The following is a 20471-nucleotide window of genomic DNA, read 5'->3' as shown; positions in this document are numbered from 1 at the left end:
GGCACACTTCTTTGGGTTCATGGTAAACTCCCCCTTCCTCAGCGCATCCAGCATGGCCTGGACTTTCTGCAAATCTGAGCTGAATATCACAATGTCATAGAGGTAATCTGCAGCATATTTTTTGTGAGGGGCTAAGATCTGGTCTATGGTCCTCTGGGAGGTAGCCACCATCAGGAGTAAAAGAGGCCGTCTTCTCCGTGGCACTCAGAGAGGAGGTTTTGCCAGTAACCTTTTGTTAGGTCCAGGGAGGTGATGTATTTGGCTGACCCTAACTTCTGTATGAGTTCATCGACGTGGGGCATCGGATACGCGTCAAATTTGGAAAACCTCCTTCTAAATCACCGTGAGACTTGCTTCAGGGAATGTATACAGCTTTGGTTCACCTGCACATGTGTTTCTGTCCAGATTCCATGTTCAAGAACCTGCGTACTTCCTGTCAACTCCTGTCAACAGGTCCCGGTTCCGCTGAGTGCAATTCTTGCACTGTTGTTTCTGGACTGGTGACAGTGTCTCTGCCACGGAGACATTCTTAGTGTCCCCTTTTGCCCTGTCCAGCCCACAGGGAGTTTAAGCGTGATTTCTCTGTTGCCCTGCCTTGATGGGTAGCGGCACGAGAGGATTTTGGAAGGGAGAGATGGCCGCGGTTAACTGGCAGATGGGACAGGACTTGCAATAACTTCCTTAGACCACAGAGACTCACAGAGGCGATTTGTGACACTAAAAAGGGTTAGTTGGCCATGACAGGTCAATTATGAGCAGCTGAGTGGCTGCTCACCATATCTCTACCCCTGGGTGGGATTCACTGGGAAAATTGAGAGCTGTTTGTCACATGCATGCTGGACGTATGGAGGTTGCAGGTTTCCTGGATTGAATGTCCTTTGCTAAAGGACATGGAAGCTGGACTCTAAGTCAGGTGGGCTAACCAGCACTATTGTATGGACTTGTTACTTTATGTTTTACCTTGTGCCGGACAAAGGCTGTATTTAAGTTTTCTGGTGACGTGGTTTATGAAGATTGCAATAAACCAGCCGGACTTTAAATAGAAACGGTTCCTGTGTCTACTTCTTTAAGAATCCGAATAAGTCGACCTATCATATACTGTAAATAAAAGGTATAGAGTAAGTACTGTATGGTTCATTGTATTAGAGTGCTTAGGATTGCAAATTGGAGCCTGCATATCTGGTTCTCCGGATAGGTCATATCTATCCGATTGGTAGTCAATGGTTTTTAGCAACGCCTTCAACATCTTAATGACTGGGTTATTTTTTGTTTTTGCACTTTGTTTTTTTCCCTTCTCTTTTTCCAAGAGCTATAACTGTTTTTATTTTCCATAAACATAGCTGTATGAGAGCTTAATTATCTCCTTCATACCCGGGCCATTTTCCGTTTTAGTTTTTTCTTCCCCTTCTTCCAAGAGACATAATTTTTTATTTTTCAGTCAATATAGCCATATGAGGACTTGTTTCTTGCGGGATGAGTTGTACCTTTAAATGACACCATTGATTTTACCATTGGCAGTGCTTGCGAAAGTATTCACCCTCATTGGCATTTTTCGTGTTTAGATACCTCACAACCTGGAATTTCAGTTTTTTATTTTGAGGATTTGCATCAGTTCATGTAAAGAACATGCCTACAACTATGAACAATTGTTTTGTTTTTTTTGTGAAGCAAACGAAAAATAGGACAAAATTACTGAAAACTTCAGTGTACACAACTATTCATCCCCTAAAGTCAGTACTCTGTAGAACCTCCTTTTGTGGCAATTAGAGCTATAAGTTGCTTTGGAAATGTCTCTATGAGCTTTCCACATCTTGCTACTGGTATTTTTGCACATTCCTCAAGACAAAACTGCTCCAGCTCCTTCGGGTTAGATGGTTTCCTCATGTGAAGAATAATCTTCATGTCTGACCACAGATTCTCAATTGGATTAAGGTCTGGGCTTTGACTAGGCCACTCCAAAATATTTACACGTTTTCCCTTAAACCACTCAAGTGTTACTTAAGCAGTATGCTTTGAGTCATTGTCTTGTTGGAAGGTGAACCTCCGTCCCAGTCTCATATCACTGACAAAATGAAACAGGTTTTGCACCATCCATCTCCACTCGTCTTGGACCATTTTCCCTGTCCCTGCTGCTGATGGTGTTCTTGGGATGATGAGCGGTGTTGGTTTGGCACCAGATATAGCGTTTACCTTGGTGGCCAAAAAGTTCAATTTTATTCTCATCTGACCACAGCACCTTCCTCCATACATTTGGGGAGTCTCCTACAGGTCTTTTGGCAAATTCAAAATGAGCCTTGTGTATGTAAGTAAATGCTTATTTGTGCTCACTCGTCCATAAAGGCCTCCTCTATGGAGTGTACAGCTTATTGTGGATAGATACTCCAGTCTCTGCTTAGGAACTCTGCAGCTCCTTCAGGGTTACCTTTGGTCTCTGTGCTGCCTCTCTGAGTAATGCCCTCCTTGCCTGGGCTGAGAGTTTTGGTGGGCAGTCCGCTCTTGGCAACTTTGTTGCAGTACCATGTTCTTTCCATTTGATGATAATGGATTTGATGGAGCTTCGGGTGCTCATCAGATATTGGGATATTTTTTTATAACCCAACCCTGACTTGCACTTCTCAACAACTTTGCCCCTGACTTGTTTGGAGATCTCATGGTGTTGTTTGGTTAATGGTGCTTCTTCTTGCTTAATTGTGTTGCAGCCTCTGTGGCCTTTCAGAAAAGGTGGGTATATACTGACCAACTATGTGACACTTAGATTGCACACAGGTGGACTTCCTTTCACTAAGCATGTGACTTATGTAGGTAACTTTAGGGGCTTCATCGCAAAAGGGGTGAACACATATGCACAGGGCAATTTTTATTTATTTGATCCAATAAATTAAAATTATGTCTATATTTGTCTCACTTCACCAACTTAGACTATTTAGTGCTGATGCATCACACATAAATCGGATTACAAAAATATTTACACACAGGTTGTAATCTAAAAAATAGGTAAAATGCCAAGGGGGTGAATACTTTCGCAAGCCACTGTAGTGTACTGGAAAAGAAATTCCAAGCATGGTGAAACTGCCAAATAAGCACAATTCCATGATTGTTTTTTTGGTCTTTTGACAGCCGCGGGCAAAACACATGATTAAATCAGTCATCATGTGCGGGGAAAGATGTGGGCTCAGCGTGTGAGCACAGACACGACATATGACATAAATGTACGTCATAAGTCATCCCTGTTCAAACAGACTGACCCTGGTAGCCCCACAGACTCCTGCCCTTACAAGGGCAGTCCACAGCTGACCCTTAAAAATTGAATGGCCCTGGACTGACCTGTGTGCCTCCCGACGCGTTTTTTCAAAATGATTCATCAGGAGAAATGGCACTCTGCAGGTCATCAGGAAAACAGGACAAAGCACCCCACCCCATTACTCTGTCACGTCTGTCACATGTGGAGAGTGATCTGCTCCCTGCAACATCTTTCAGCATGACCAGTTTGGCAGTGGGTCAGTAATGGTGTGGGGTGGCATTTCTTTGGAGGGCCGCACAGCCCTCCATGTGCTCGCCAGAGGTAGCCTGACTGCCATTAGGTACCGAGATGAGATCCTCAGACCCCTTGTGAGACCATATGCTGGTGCGGTTGGCCCTGGGTTCCTCCTAATGCAGGACAATGCCAGACCTCATGTGGCTGGAGTGTGTCAGCAGTTCCTGCAAGATGAAGGCATTGAAGCTATGGACTGGCCCGCCTGTTCCCCAGACCTGAATACGATTGAGCACATCTGGGACATCATGTCTCGCTCCATCCACCAACGTCACTTGCACCACAGACTGTCCAGGAGTTGGCGGAGGTTTTAGCCCAGGTCTGGGAGGAGATCCCACAGGAGACCATCCGCAACCTCATCAGGAGCATGCCCAGGTGTTGTAGGGAGGTCATACAGGCCCGTGGAGGCCACACACAATACTGAACCTCATTTTGACTTGTTTTAAGGACATTACATCAAAGTTGGATAAGCCTGTAGTGTGTTTTTCCACTTTAATTTTGGGGGTGACTCCAAATCCAGGCCTCTATTGGTTAATAAATTTGATTTCCATTGATGATTTTTGTGTGATTTTTTTGTCAGCACATTCAACTTTGTACAGAACAAAGTATTCAATGAGAATATTTCATTCATTCAGATCTAGGATGTGTTATTTGAGTGTTCCCTTTATTTTTTTGAGCAGTGTACTTTTTCTTCAATGGGACCTACCAGAAGGTCATTTTTTTTTAAATCTGACATGTGTCAATTTATGTAGTAATAACTGTTGAATGCTTCAACATATTCCATTGATTTTGAGATGTTTTTCGTAACACATTATACTTTATGACAATGGTAAAGTTAGGTTAATATGTTTTGTGTTTATAAAAAAAAAAACAAATGTGACAAAAAATTTAAAAAATGAGCAATTTTCAAACTTTGAATGATTATCCTTTAATCCAGATAGTCATACCACACAAAAACATTAATAAATAACATTTTCCTCATGTCTGCTTTACATCGGCACCATTTGTAAGATGTTGTTTTATTTTAACGTTTTAGAAGGTTTAAAAATGTAGCAGTAATTTTTCTTCATTTTTTAAAATGAATTTTACAAAACCTATTTTTTTAGCGACCTATTCGGTTTTGAAATGACTTTGGGGGTCCTATATAATGAAAACCCACAAAAGTCATACCATTTAAAAAAAAAAAAACCTTCAACGTATTCAAAATTGCTTTCAGATATTTAATTCACCCTTCAGGTGCTTTTCAAGAATTAATGCAAACTGACATGACAGGAATGAACTTTTTTTTTTTTTAACCACCTAAATGTTTCTAACTTCTGAACAGGCAACTATAACTGGAAGACATTAAGGCCGTTATTTGGCCATGAGTTGTCATGGCAAACATCAGGACCACATGATCAAGATATCAGGTTGCCGATGGGGTTAAAGAGGGAGCCCTCACACTCGGTTAACCACATAGATGCTGTAGTCACTATTGACAGCAGTATTTAAGGGGTTAAATGTCCACGGTCAGTGCCAACACTGATCGTGGCTGATGCAGCAAGTTGTCAGCTATAGAGTACAGGTGACAGTTACAGGATTGTCACCCATCAGAGGCTGCTAGCCTCTTATATTGCAGGTCAGTTTTTAGTCGTATTGGTGGTCATTAAGGGGTTAATTCACAATCAAGAAAAAATATTAAAGGCATATGTTAATATTCTTCTTCTATGTCAAGTTATGATCACTTGAAGTTACAGGCCAAAAACTTGTGTTTTAACCCCTTCATAACCCCTGGTTCAGCGCTGGCTCCGGCGCTGAGCCCACGCTGAACTGGGCACATGTCATCTGATTTATACAGCTGACATGTGCCCGCAACAGCTGTGGGTGGAATGGCGATCCACCCGCAGCTGTTAACTAGTTAAATGCCGCTGTCAATCTCTGACAGCGGCATTTAACAGCATCGCGCTGGAAGCGCGTCACTTCCCCCACCCATCAGTGGCCTCGTCACATGATCAAGGGTCACCGATGGGTTAGCATGACAACCCGGCGTCTGCAGCAGACCCCTGTGGTTGTCATGTCCAGATTGCTATGAGCGCCGCCCAGTAGTCGGCGCTCATAGCAAGTAAGCAAATCGGTTACACACAGGCGATCTGCTCATCGCCTGTATGTAGCAGAGCCGGTCAGGCAAATGCTGCTTCTAGGTCTCCCATGGAGACTATTGAAGCAAACGAAAAGTAAAATAAAAATGTTTTTAAAAATATTAAAAAAATACAAAATATGTAAAATTTTAAATCACCCCCCTTTCACCCCTTTCAAAATAAAACAATAATAATAAAAAAAAAAATACAAATATTTGGCATCGCCACTTTCAGAATCGCCCGATCTATCAACGTGAACGTGTTAAAAAACAAAACAAAAAACAATTGTGGAATTGCACTTTTTTTGCAATTTCACCGCACTTGGAATTTTTTTTCCCGTTTTCCAGTACACTACATGGTAAAACCAGTGATGGCGTTCAAAACTACAACTCGTCCCACAAAAAATAAGCCCTCACACGGCCATATTGACCAAAAAATAAAAAAAGTTATGGCTCTGGGAACAAGGAGAGCAAAAAATGAAAACATAAAAAACGGAAAATGCTCCGGTCATGAAGGGGTTAAAAGTGCCGGACTCAGATGACATTTCCTGTTTTTTCAGATGCAGTCCTGTCATACAAAAGTTGTAGAAGCACATATACACAATACTGCCACTGTTTCACACTTGGTCAACTATATTTTACATAACTCCCAACTTTGAAAGTTAAGAAAGAGGGACACATATTGTAACGTTCCCAGCGAGCGGAGGCAATTTTGATTTAACACTAAGCTACTTCCATAACCTCGCCTTGTTCTTTACATGTGCACATATAGAAATCCATAGAGTTCCCACACAGTATGCCACTGTTATGGTCACCACAGTGCCTATTACAAATAGTATGATGCCCATCAAGACCCCACACACACCGCATTATTCCCACATTAGCCGCTACACACAGTATAATGCCCAGTACCCCCCCTACCCCACAGTATGATGACCCCATAGTCCATTCCTCCACACAGTACGATTCCCCATTGTAACCCCCTCATAGTATAATGCCTCCAAAGCCCCTAACACAGTATGAAGACCCTGCAGTGCATTCCCCCCACATACAGTATAAAGCTCACACAGCACCCCACACAGTTTGATGTCACCGTAGCCAGCCAGCAAAGTATAATGCCCCCACATAGTATGATGCCCACAAAAAACACAGAAGGACAGTTGTTCACTTTCAGGACTGTCCAGCTGGATCTGAGATAGTTGGGAGCTACTCATTTTATACAACGTCTTTCTGAAAGCAAGACAAACAAAAATCAGAAGAGGACATGTTAGAATCTGTCAGTAGTGCTGCCTCAGGCTATGGGCTTATAATTTAGAAAATTGATATTAATGTTTGATTTCTATATGCTTCAGTGTGCTTAATGCAATTGTAAAACGATTTTCTAGTAGTAGTCTTATGTGAAAAATACACATGCTGCAGAGAAACACTAAAATAGATCTATCACCTCCCTATTCTACTCTAGTGTCATGAAATTACTGTTATTGACCCCTCCACTTCTTTACCCCACCAGAAAAGTTTTATTTAGTAGGAAATATTTTTCATATTTTCTGCTGGGTGTGTCTTATAGTTAGGTGCATCCTACATGCCAAAAAATACAGTCATTTGTGCCATGCTATATACCTAGTGAGGAAAGGGGTTCTGTGGAGATGAGAAGGGGTCCGGGAATGAAGATAGTGCCTAATCTGCAACTGCTCTTTTATATCATCTCAGCCTATGTATCTAGATAGTAAAAAACTGGGTACTTTGTTAAAGAGAAGCTAATCCATTGTTTTTCTATTTGAGTGCCCTTTTAATTACAAGCAGATCGGTGGTGGCCCAGGTCCTAAGACACTCACCGATCACTCAAAAAGGTGTGCAGCTCAGGTAACAGGAGATCAGAGGTCCAGCCAGGGTGCACAAACAGCGGATTAGGGATTCAACAGAAAATTTAGACTTCATAGCATCTATTGGATCCTTACCTCGATCTGAGCTGTGCACCTCTATTTACTCTTTAAATACATACATGCTCTTTATATAGATGCTGGAGTCAGCCTGTATCTATCTATATACTCAAGTGTATTGTGACAACTATTCATATAGAGGTGGGGGATCTACTACTGCACCTCTTCACTTGTGTACATACGGTATAATCAGTATATTGTCTGCAAATACTTATACAGTATAAGTTCTGTATTATGAAGGTCGTACACATCCTCTTAACACTGTATATCCTGTCATTTTTGCCTTTTTTTCAGCCAGAATAATATAACTATAGCATTAAGGCCACATTCCCACCATTAGCTTTTATTACATTTTTGAAATGACATGTTTTTGCTGAGTGAAAAACGCAGCGTCTTACAGTTCCAGCAAAGTGGATGAGATTTCTAGAAATCTCCAGCCCACTGTGCTTCTTTTACTGCGGTGTAAACTCACCTGCGGTGCATTTTTCAAATCCACAGCAAGTCAATTTCTCTTGCAGTATGCTGAATTACATTAGATATGGAAAATCTGCAACAAAAATCGGCACATGCGTTTTAGTGCGTTTCTACATCGGAAACGCATCAAACATGCATGTAATCCGCACCTAAGTATATCAATAAAGTTTTGTCAAATTTAAATACCAGGAAGTATCAAAAATAAAACAGATTTATTTAAAGGTTGACACACCAAATAGAGACAAAATGCAGCATCAAAAACATGATAAAAATGCATGTTAAAAACACACACAAAAATGCAACAAAAAATGCAAATAACCCAATTTAAATTATAGGTGCAGAGATTCTGCATCAAAAGCACCAAAAGCTCACAGTGTGACCGTCGCATCTGAGTGTAAATGAACACTCATTCTGAGTATGTTTATAGTTCTTGTCAAAAGTTTGGGCACCTGTTCTTGCAATGGTTTTCCTTGTTCTTACCGGAATATGCACACGCAGTGGCGTACCGCCAATAGTGGCAGAAAACACAGGGCCCGTGAGGCAGGAGTGGCCAGCGCCAAAAATTTGTGATAGATCGTGGATAGGAGGTGGAAGTGACTGTGGGGATGTGGTGAGGAGGGCCGGGTTTTGAGAGATATCAGCAGTGAGGAGGAGTAGAGAAAGGGTTAGTAAGTGGGAGCAGGAAAGGGCATGAGGTGGTTGTCTGTGTTTGGAGACACATTTTACGTTGTGAAACAGTTCTGAGGAGGAGGTGAGATGGATGGGGAGGATGGAGGGAGAGATTATCAGTTCATTACTAGGTGTAGGCATTAGAGGGGCTAGTATGAAGTGAAGGACTATGAGGGTGATCGTGAAAACAAACAGAAAAATTGTTTACAGTGACTATGTATCCAGTTACCTTCAGTTCTCTTCTGGTTCTGGTCTAATTCATTGCAGTACACAAATGCTGCACTTGGATGATGCACTGGGCAGACTGACGTCTATGTAGACATAGTGCTCACAATATATTTGCTAACAAATGCATTCAGATGGGAAATAGAGGGGAGAGGCCTGTACTCATCTTAATCAGATAATTAAACTTGAGCCAGATGCAGGATATAATGCGGGCAGAGTAAAGAGGCTGGTCATAAAAAACAATGGGGAGGGGGTTAATGGAATGGTCAGTTCAAAAATATACCAAGTAAATACAAGAAGCAGGAGAGGTAAGGATTATCACAGGTTGGAAAAGCTGGATATATAACCAATAGAAAATATTGGTACAATAAAACGTAGATTGTTCAAAGCACCGCTTTCTTTTACTCCGATGACACTTTTGAACACCCTTGGCATTCGCTCAAGCAGCTTCATAAGGTAATCACCTGGAAAGGCTTCCAGTGAACAGGTTTGTCACATCAAAAGATCACAGGCCTTCAGAAAGTGTTTGTGACCATCAGGTGTGTTTTGAAAACATTGGTACATAGTTCCATACAGTGTATATTCAACAACAGTTCTAAGCTAGAATATGACAAGAACCACTAAGTAAAGAGAAACAACAGTTCATCACTACTTTATGACATGAAGTTCACTCATTTCAGAAAACTGCTAGAACCTTGAAGGCCCCCTCAAGTGCAGTCATGAAAACCATCAATCGTTACGATCAAACTGGCTCTCATGAGAAGAGCCCCAGGAAAGGATAAGTTAATCAGAGTTACCAGCCTCAAAAACTACAAATTGACAGCACCTCAGAAAATAGCCATCATAAATAATTCACAGACCCTAAGTATCAGCACATTTTAACAATAACTCTCCAGAGAAAACTACGAGAAGCAGGCCTTTATGGTCAAATTGCTGCAAATAAACCACTAATGAGGACCTCAAACAAAAAGAGACTTGTTTGGGATGGACATTAGATCAGTGGAAAACTGTACTGTGGTCTGTTGAGAAAAAATTTAGATTTTTGGTACAAACTGCCATCTCTTTGGGGGACACATAAATGTTGAGCAGGTTTCTACATGTGATCCTCACTGTGAAGCGTGGAGGAGGAGTGATGGTGTGGGGGTGTTTTGCTGATGACATTATTGGTGATATACTCCAAAATTCAAGGCACACTGACGTAGCATGGCTACTACAGAAATCTACCAGAAAACAATGCCATCCTGTTTAGTTTGTACTTAGTGGGACCATAATTTGTGTTGTAACAGGATAATGACCCCAAATACAAGTATGTGACCAAGAATATGAGGAATGGAGTGCTATGTCAGATGACATGACCACAATCCAGTTGAGATGGTTTGGGATGAGCTGGACTGCAGAGTCAAAGCAAAGCAGCCAACAAGTACTCAGCACCACTGGGACTTCCTTTAAAACTGTTGGATGCCATTTCAGGTGACTAACACATGAAGCTACTAGAGAGAATGCCAAGGCTATGTAAATCTGTCATCAGAAGAAAAGGGAGGTAACTTTGAAGAACCTATGGTGTAACACATATTCTGGTTTTACATGCGTTTCTTTACTCCTCCTTTGTATATTTTTTCCTTTGTCGTTTTGCTGCATTTAGGCTATGTGCACACCGTGCATCTTTGATGCGTTTTCTCCGAGCGGAAATGCACTAAAAACGCTAGGTAATCTGTGTGCCAGCTAATGTAATGACAATCCTGAAGTGCTGGGCACATGATCAGGAATTTTCCTGTCAGGATTGTCATTGCGTTTAAATCTGCAGCATGTAAATTCTTTGTGCGTTTATGCAGCGTTTTTCAGCCATTGACTTTAATTGAGTCAGTCAAATCTGCAGCAAAAATGCAGGTATAAAAATATTTGCGTTTTTGCTGTAGATGTTTGCTGCATATTTGACTGACTCAATTCAAGTCAATGAATCAAAAACACAGCAAAAACGCACAAAGAATTGCCCGCGAGAGACTACTCCTCCCATCATCTGACAGCCGCTCCTGCTGACAATAGCGGGAGCAGATGCTGCTGAGGGGAGAAGTAGTCTCCTCAGCCGGCGTCTGTGCGCTGTGAAAAAAAAAAAAAGTTACGGTATATAAAATAAAAATACACTTTCACCTGTCCGCCCTCATCTGATATCCCACGGCGATCCAATCACTTAGCAGCACTCTATACACTGACGGGAGCGCGATCGCTTAGCGCTTAGTTGCCGGCACTGAGTTCACCGGAGTTCATCAGCTGAAGATCAGCTGACGAGCTCCCGAGACCTCACTTATGTCATCGGTGCTGCATGAAAAATTTTCCCACGCAACATTGATGAAGTAAGTGAGGTAGTTGATCGAAGTTGATCAGCTGATGAACTCAAGTGACCTCACTCCTGCAGCACAGCGCTATACACTGACAGGAGTGATTACACTCATGTCAGTTTATAGAGTGCTGTCCTCTACAACAATCACATCAGTGATTGCTGATGTGGCTGCTGTAGAAGTGACCCAAATCTTCGTGGGACACTGTGGATTACATCATAACGGCGGACAGGTGAGGGATATTATTTTTTTTATTTTTGGTTTGTTACAGGAGATGAAGGCTTCGGGATTGGGCGCTAGGTGAGTCTACAGTGTTTTTTATTTCTAAATAAATGATTAAAATCGTGTGGAATTTTATTTAAATAAAAGACTTAAACACACGGTCAGAATAATTTCAAAAACGTCAAAAACAAGGAAAACAATTGCAGTGTGTACAAACTTATGACACATTCTGTACATGTTCAAATTTTCTGCTGTAGATATTGCAGCAAATCCTCATCAAAATCTGTGACATGTATTATGTACAAATTTCTAACAGATTTTGTATGATGCTGGTTTCACCCTATGCATTGCAAAGGCAGAAATTTGCAATGAATATCCGCAGCATACACTGACAAAATAAAATTACACCACAGATAAATTTCCTGAGGAAATTCAGCCTGTTTAAGAAATTTGTTAAAATCTCATCCAGCCTTCTGATAATGTAATAGGCTGTGGATTTTCTGTCCCAAAATCCAGGCAGAAAACGTCCGATTTTCTGTATTGCAATGTATTGCAAACTTAGTGATCTTCGTGCCTGTGTACTTAATTGAAGTAAAAATATGATGAGCATAAGAGCCCCAGGTTGCCCATACATAGCCCCTTCTTTCTATTTACTGTGGCATCTAAGGTGTTAAAATGCAGGGTGCAGAGCTAGTACTGATCGATACAGCTAGAAGCTGTATGGCGAGCAGGTTCATATACTGCAGACGATCACCTATGTGTTTTTTATATATTTGTGAAATATTCATGAAATTATATATAAAAAACAAGATAAATTACCTTTTTTTCGCAATAATTCTCTTTCTCATTTTGATCCAAATCACGTTGCCAAATTGTTTTCTGGTCAGAGTCATATGGGCCTTTTTTCATTTCATATTTTTGGTCATTTCTTTCATCACTAAAATCCTCATGAATCATATAGTCTGGAACATTTCTTAATGGTGCACTGACATGGTAAAAAGTATAATAAATATGCAATCTGGTTAATAAATATGTAACAAGAAATGGTAATACATAAAAAATATACAATCTGAATCTGGTTAATAAATATGACAGGGTAAACGAGATGATCCGGGACTATTTTATTTTTTTACTCTGGGCCTAAGAACTAATTGGCAAGCAGGCGTGTTCTACCCGGTCATGGACCCATCCTGCTGCTTCATGTCAAAGGAGCAGCTCTTCCTCTGTCGACAGGGCATGACTGTTGTTGTCATGCTAATTGAAGAGCTGGCTATCTGCACTTAGGCAGTGGGGAAATGGCTGTCAACCAGCAGGATATTGGCTGTCGCGCCCCGTTGACAAAGCAGAGCAGAAGAGAAGCAGCCGCTGTCGACTTGACGTCAGCGCAAGCTGTGGAATAGCCAAGCAGGAGTGGTCTATGACTGCTCTGAGCCAGCTGAGATCGGCAGCAGGCAGAACAGGCAGGTAAGTTAGCAACGACTTGCCTGTTAGTTCTTAAGCCCATAGTAAAAAAAAAATAATATATTCCCAGATAACCCCATTAAGCATAATAAATGTATAAATACACTCCTTAAATTTAAAATTGCAACACCAGTAAGGTAAAGTTGTAGAATTATGGAAATCACATGATATGCAAATGATGGAAAAAAATATTTCAAAACATCTCAATTTATTTAATAACCTATACAGTCATGGCCGAAAGTGTTGGCACCCTTGATATTATTCCAGAAAATTAAGTATTTCTCACAGACAATGATTGCAATTACACATGTTTTGTTATACACATGTTTGTTTACTGCAAATTGCACATAATTTCACACAAAACCCCTGAAATGGGCCAGACAATATTGTTGGCACCTTTCGAAAAATGCGGGTAAACAATTTTGTCTCAAGAATGTGATGCTCGTTCAAACTCACCTGTGGCAAGTAAGAGGTGTGGTCAATATAAAAATCACACCTGAAACTTGATAAAAAGAGGAGAAGTTAATTCAATCTTTGCATGATGTGTCTATGTGTGCCACACTAAGCATGGAGAACAGAAAGAGGAGAAGAAAACGGTCTGAGGACTTAAGAACCAAAATTGCTGAAAAATATCAATAATCTCCAGAGATCTTTATGTTGCTTTGTCCGCAGTGCGAAATATAATCAAGTTTACAATCCATGGGACTGTAGCTAATCTCCCTGGATGTGGACAGCAGAGAAAAATTGATGAAAGGTTACAACGGCGGATAGTCTGGATGGTGGATAAACAGTGCCAATCACGTTCCAAAGAAATGAAAGCTGTCCTGCAGGGTTAGAGTGCATCAGTGTCAACACAAACTATCCGTCAAAATTTGAATGAAATGAAACGCATCTTATGGACGGATGACACCAAGATAGAGCTTTTAGGTAAAGCACATCATTCTACTGATTACCAAAAAAGCAATGAGGCCTACAAAAAAAAAAACAATACCTACAGTCAATTATGGTGGTGGTTCAAAGACGTTTTGAGGTTGTTTTGCTGCTTCTGGCACTGGTTGCATTGACTGTGTGCAAGGCATCATGAAATCTGAAGGATTTTGAGTCGCAATGTAGTGCCCAGTGTCAGAAAGCTGTGTTTGCGTCCTAGGTCATGGGTCTTCCAGCAGGACAATGACCCCCCAAAACATAGTTCAAGAAGCACCCAGAAATGGATAGAAGAGAAATGGAGAGTTCTGAAATGGCCAGCAATGAGTCCAGATCTAAATCTGTGGAGAGATCTAAAAATTGATGTTTCGAGATTGCACCCTTCAAATATGAGAGACCTGGAGCAGCAGTTTGCAAGAGAAGAGTGGTCCAAAATTCCAGTTGAGAGGTGTAAGAGGCTTGTTGATGGTTATAGGAAACGATTGATTGCAGTTATTTTCTCCAAAGGGTGTGCAACCAAATATTAAGTTGAGGGTGCCAACAATTTTGTCCGGCCAATATTTAGGGTTTAGTGTGAAATTATGTCTAATTTGCCTTTTTTTCTCAGTTTTTTTTGTGTTCCAATACACACAAAGGAAATAAACATATGTAATTCCAATCATTTTCTGGGAGAAATACTTAATCTTCTGGAACAATTTCAAGGGTTCCAATGCTTTCGGCCATGACTGTATAAGCTCCATGTGCAGAGATACATGCACTTACATGCCTTGGCATGATATCAATAAAAATATTAATGGTTGTCTGAGGAAAGTTCTGCCATATTGAATGGTCTGCACACACAAATCACCAGCTGCTGGCAGCTCCTTTGCAAATGGACTCAATGGGAGACAAGTCCAGAAGCTCTGCAGGTTGCGGTAACAAGTGTAGGCCATGCAAGCTGCTCAAAGAAGGAGAAACATGCATGCCCAAGTGCATTCAGCATGGCAGAACATAACTTCATTGATAGCAAGCCAAATGTCGCGCAGGGCATTATAGACAAATATATCCATAACAGGCATTGTTCCAGAAGCTTTGTGTTTTTTTTAGATGCAATTTTGCAAACTTTAGCCATGCTGCCATGTTCTTTTTAGAAAAAAAACATTCAACACAAGACATACTTGCTCAGTCTTCTTCTAATTGTGCTGACATAAACTTGAACATTTGACATGCTAAGCCCCTAGATTCTGAGCTCTTGCTCTTGGGCTTTTTGCAATATTTGGAATTGGACGGTCTCAACTTGGGGTGGATTTGCTGGGATGTCCACTCCTGGGAAAATTGTGAATTTCTAACTGTAGAATGAGATCAATGAAAAAAGCAGCCTTACCAATACCTGTTAACAGTACTGCAGAACTAGTCACTGAAAGAGACCTCTCAACTCACTGATTTTTCAACACCAAAAATAATAGATTGACTGGGGTGGATAAAATGTAACTTTTAATAATATGTTAAAATAACAATCAATCCACCATACTTGTGTGCAGTCTATCCATAGTGTGCCTGCAATAGCAGGACACACCATGGATATTAGTAGACCTAAAAGGGACAGCTAAATGTCTAGAATCAGCTCAAAATACATAGAGGTGCTTAACTCACTATCACCATCTATTTTAAATCCCCAGCTGAAGAGAGCGGGCATAGAAAAAAGGGGGGAAACTGGAAGGGAGAGGGGAGATCCCCTTCATAAAGTGCAACCAATCATATTTCTCCTCGTGCTGCCGTGTGCGGCTCATATCGTGGCCGGAATATTGAAAGCTCCGGTGCATACATAATTGCACTGTATTCTAATGAGCCTCCTGGTGTGCCCCTATAAGTAATAAAAAGGGATGAAACGCATTGAGACGTGGTGTGAATGTGCTCCCCTGCTAAGAATGAAGTGATGTGAGCCGTATTAAAATTCACTGGCTACCAATGAAACAGTGAAAATATAGGAGCTAAAATATCATTTATAGGCTGTAACCTATGCTATACACTGGATTATCTGGGTGAGTCACTGCAGAAAACCTCTGGGTACTCTGTATGGACGAGGACTATATTAATGGATAGAGACCTTTGAGTAAAGGTTCTACTTCAGGCAAAAGGGCTATTGTGCAATATATGACTGGCTGCACTTCATGAAGAGGGTCTCCCCTCTTCCAGTTTCCCCCCTTTTTTCTATGTACCTCTATGTATTATGAGCTGATTCTGGATATTTAGCTGTCCCTTTTAGGTCTATTAATATCCATGGTGTGTCCTGCTATTGCAGGCACACTCTGGATAGACTGCACACAAGTATGGTGCATTAATTGTTATGTTAAAATTTAACTTTTAATAATATATTAAAATAAGTTCCATCGCAGTCAGTGAAACAGTACTGCAGAACACAGCAGGTACCCGATGTTAAAAGGTGGAGGAAGAAAAGTTGGAAAATACTGATGAACAGCCACTCACACACCTACCATCTATGGGGTGCCTGTCCTTGTGGGGGTGCAGCTACAAAGTGCTAGGTAGCCCGCCTGAACTAAGAACATGGGTTTCTCGACTAGGCTGTAAGCCGGATTGGTGCACTACTCATATCGGAGTGGGTGGTACTTCATACAATACTAATCAACCATCTCCCCCATAAACGGTAGGTGACTCACTGGTTATTCACCAGTATTTTGCACCTGCGCTGCCTCTGCCTTTTATCATGGGGGTCTGCCGCAATCTGCAGTGCATTAGTTCTGTGACTAGGTATTGGTAAGAATGGCTACCTTTCTCAGTGATGTTTTTTTGGATTTGATGTCTTTTCCAGTGAATTGCTTTTTATTTTGCTGTAAAGCAGGGATGTCAAACTTAAACACGCAGGGGGCCAAAATGAAAAACTTGGACAAAGTCGCGGGCCAACCAGTATACAGTATAATGGGCCTCACATAGTCCTCTATACAGACACCAGAACCGCCACATAGGGGTGGTGGTTCAGGTGTCGCGGGCCAAATATAATCACCCTGCAGGACAGATTTGGCCCATGGGCCCGAGTTTGACATGTATGCTGAAAGGACTCTCAAGATAATGAGGACCCTTGACACAAGTTGCGAGTTTGCGTATTTTGGCTGAAATATACTAATATTTCACGTTTTGTTTTTTTCTCTTTTCACAGGATTCAGCCAGGTCCCGTAGTGTTGGTGGGGAAATTGGGGTATATGTCTTTGTGGCGTGCACTTACATAGTGCTGGGCAGGCCACCTGATGTAATTGTATGAATGTCACTACTATGCTGTAAGCCGGCATGATGCACTACATGCATTAGTATGACTGCCACCAAATACAATCTTTATCTATTGGCATTTATAATACTTCGTGACCATCCCCCATCACCTCACCATAGATAGTAAGTGTGCAAATGATGAATCTGAGCATAGATGTTTTTTCATTATGTCTTGATACATATAAAACACATAGAATTCAAAACTTCCCAAAGTAAAGTCAAAATAATCCTAATATAGCAACTTCATGGGCTACCATTTCATCAAAGCTCTTTTCTGTCAGCAGAGGTTTTGCATGACATCAGGGATGAGTGTGACTAAATAGCGTGTCTTAGTTCAGCTGGACATGACAATATGAGAATGTAGTAAGAACCTACACAGTTGATGATGGTGTTGAGAGTTCATGGCTGTACCAGTCGGGGGGTGCGTATGAGACCTGAAGACTTTTCTTCAGAGGAGGATCAATATGCTTCAGCAGATCTGAAAATATAAACAAATGTTTGTTACAAGAGGAGGAAGAATATTAGTAATAGGCATTATGCTTATTTCTTTTACTCAAGTTTCATAATTAAAAATGCTACCACTTGGAAGTCTGTACTTTCTTCAGACCCCACACATCCACTGCTGTCTTGTCTACATACACTGCTCAAAGTTGTGTTATGTTATATATGCAGGACAGGAGAGTATGTGGCAGCAGAAAAGAGTTATAGAAACTATACAGTATATTGTTTGGGAAAGTAAACTGAGCAATTGCTGAGGGCCCCTTTCCCCAAAAGGACCCCCAGCAGTAGCATTGCAACAGTGGGACAAAGGGAGCATGGTTGAGTCCACCTGGAGTGACCGCCACTTATTACTGTAAGAAGCCCTAGGGTATGTGCACACGGTGTGTTTATGCGTTTTTGATGCAGTAAATCTGGGCGGATTTGGCCCCAAAAACACACTGTAATCCTTATCCCAGCATTTCCTATAAGATTTTGCAAGATCTGAGCACATGATCAGGATTTTTCCTTACAGAATTTCATGTGCGTTAAAAGAAGCAGCATGTCCATTCTTTGTGCGTTTTTGCCTGAGTTTTTCCTATACAATGCACTGGAAAAAACACATAGCAAATCCGCAGGCAAAAACGAATCAAAAAAGCATGAAAACACATCAAAAACACTGCAGATTGTCCTGATCATGTGCACATACCCTAAGTGTCCCTGTCCTACCGCACACCATACTATAGGACGCAGGTTGCTTTAGGCTTGCAGCCTACAGAATGGCAGTAGCACATGGGACTACAGGATCCCGGTGTAGGTGGTGTGATGATGTCATCGGGCTGCTCTGCCTGAGCCATGATGATAACGGTTGATGGTCTCGCAAGGATCTGGAGATAGGCGAGTATATAGTATTTATGTTTTTATTTTATAGGTCAATAATTGTAGGAGAATGTGGAGCATACTTTTTGGTGGGGACTACTGTGGGGCCATCATATTGTGTGGAGGTATCCTACTTTGTCGGGGGGGGGCTGTGTGGATGCCACACTTTGTGTGTAGGGTGGGGGATAAAGTCTGTCATGCTATGTGTGGGAACTGTGGGAGCATCATACTGTGTGGAGAGGCTGTGGGATCTATCATACAATGTGGGGAACTGTAGGATCCATCACACTATGGGGGTCCATCATACTGCGTGGGGGACTGTGGGATCCATTACACTGCATGCAGAACCACAGGGTCTATGCTATGTTTATGCTATGTTTATGCTATGGGGAGCCATCGAACTGTGTGTGCGTTTGTGTATATATTATATTATACGTGTGTGTGTGTGTAGGGAACTGTTGGGGCCATCATACTCTGTGTATATTACTATTTTTAGGGGCACTCGGGACAACATGTGAAGTGGGCACTTATGAGGCATTATCATATTGTAAGGGCACATAGAAAGCATTATTAATTTCTACAGGGCAAAATGTAAGTACCTTTACTTTCTATGCCACTTATAAAGGGCAGTAATATTTTCTAGAGGACAATTTTAGCTTCCAGATGGTTAAAAAGGGGGCATTTTATTTTGTAAGGGGCACAGTGGTGGGCATTATTATGTGGGGCACTAAAAGGAGCTCTGCTACCATGCTACACAGCAATAGGGACAAATACGGGTAACAGCAGATTCAGATTTGGGGTATCAGCAGGACGACACATTTGTGAAGGTTGGGAATAGATGGGCACTGTGCTGAAAATGTGAGAAGTCAAATGTATCTTTGTTGTTAACCCTAGAGATGAATCTGGGCCTGATGGACGAGACAGGAAAAGTGAACAACTCCATCAGAAAGAATGACTCCTTTAAGTCACCTAATATAACTCTACTGTAATCTTGTAAAATATACTTCAGAACTGGCATCTACCACTATATGGTCACTGTATGGCGATAGTAATAGCATTGTCATCTGCAGAAGTTCCCCTTTACCCACTATGGTTAGGGTGTGCCAAAGCAGTTGTAAACATGGTTACCTGGGTTAGAGGCCCACCGAGATGTTTTGCCAACCTCTGTGCTGAACCCCTAACTATGCCTCTTGCTCCCAGCCCAAAAAACAGAAACTGCACAGATAATGCAAATCCTGCAGTTTCCAAGGTTAGATCTGCAAAAAAGGACTTTGCGATGGTCCTTAGATTAGACATGCAAAAGACATTAAGGCAGATGTGCAAAAAGACCTTAGCATGGTCATGCTACCAAAGGTAGCATATTCCCACTGCATTTTGGGGTAAGTGAAGAGTCTCCGCAAGCTCAAAGAACACTGGATTTTGGCTGTTGGAGCTGAAAAGAGGACATCGTAAACCGCGCGCCTGCCGGCGCGCGCATTTTGAAGTTTTTTTTTAAGCTTTTTTCACTGTTTTCTGAACATTAACAGTAAGAACATGGAAGAGTCCAGGAGCCATTTGGTGAGCTGCATATCCTGCTACATGTTCACAGACTTGCCAGTGGAAAAGCCAAACTTCACATGCCAGAAATGCAAGCTTGTGTCCCTGTTGGAGGAAAAGTTGCGAAATCTAGAAGAGAGGTTAACTACCTTGAAAATCATTAAGGAAGGTGAAGAGTTCTTAGACAGAGCAGAATTATCTCTTCATGATTCAGAAAGAGAAGAAATTCGAACTGCACCTGAGGAAACAGAGGAATGGAAGCATGTGACCCACAGAAGCAGGAGGATCGAGAGGCAGTCAGCACCCATACTGCTCAGGAACCAGTACCAGGCTCTCACGAGGAGAACCATGAAGAAATACAGCAAAATAAGACTTTGCCAGCAATGAATAACCTTGTAAGCCCTCAGAATCCTCCTGGA

At 41.5% G+C, this 20471-nt stretch overlaps 1 protein-coding gene across 2 annotated transcripts in view; it reads right to left on the bottom strand.

Moving 5' to 3' along the window:
• CUNH7orf57 (chromosome unknown C7orf57 homolog) overlaps positions 1–20471 on the bottom strand; it is a 127620-nt gene that overhangs the window by 52443 nt on the left and 54706 nt on the right. For both annotated transcript variants that reach the window (XM_073659983.1, XM_073659984.1), the window contains exons 4-5: positions 17536–17638; positions 12334–12499 (exon numbers count right to left, since the gene is read on the bottom strand). In XM_073659983.1, coding sequence (XP_073516084.1) covers positions 12334–12499; positions 17536–17638 — 269 coding nt within the window. The remainder of the gene's footprint in view (positions 1–12333; positions 12500–17535; positions 17639–20471) is intronic.

The sequence above is a fragment of the Phyllobates terribilis genome, unplaced genomic scaffold, assembly GCF_046119375.1.
Source record: "Phyllobates terribilis strain yellow unplaced genomic scaffold, ASM4611937v1 Scaffold_16__1_contigs__length_26959993, whole genome shotgun sequence".
Classification (NCBI taxonomy): Eukaryota; Metazoa; Chordata; class Amphibia; order Anura; family Dendrobatidae; genus Phyllobates; species Phyllobates terribilis.
Note: the sequence above shows the minus strand (reverse complement) of the source record. Positions and strands in the feature narration are given on the sequence as shown.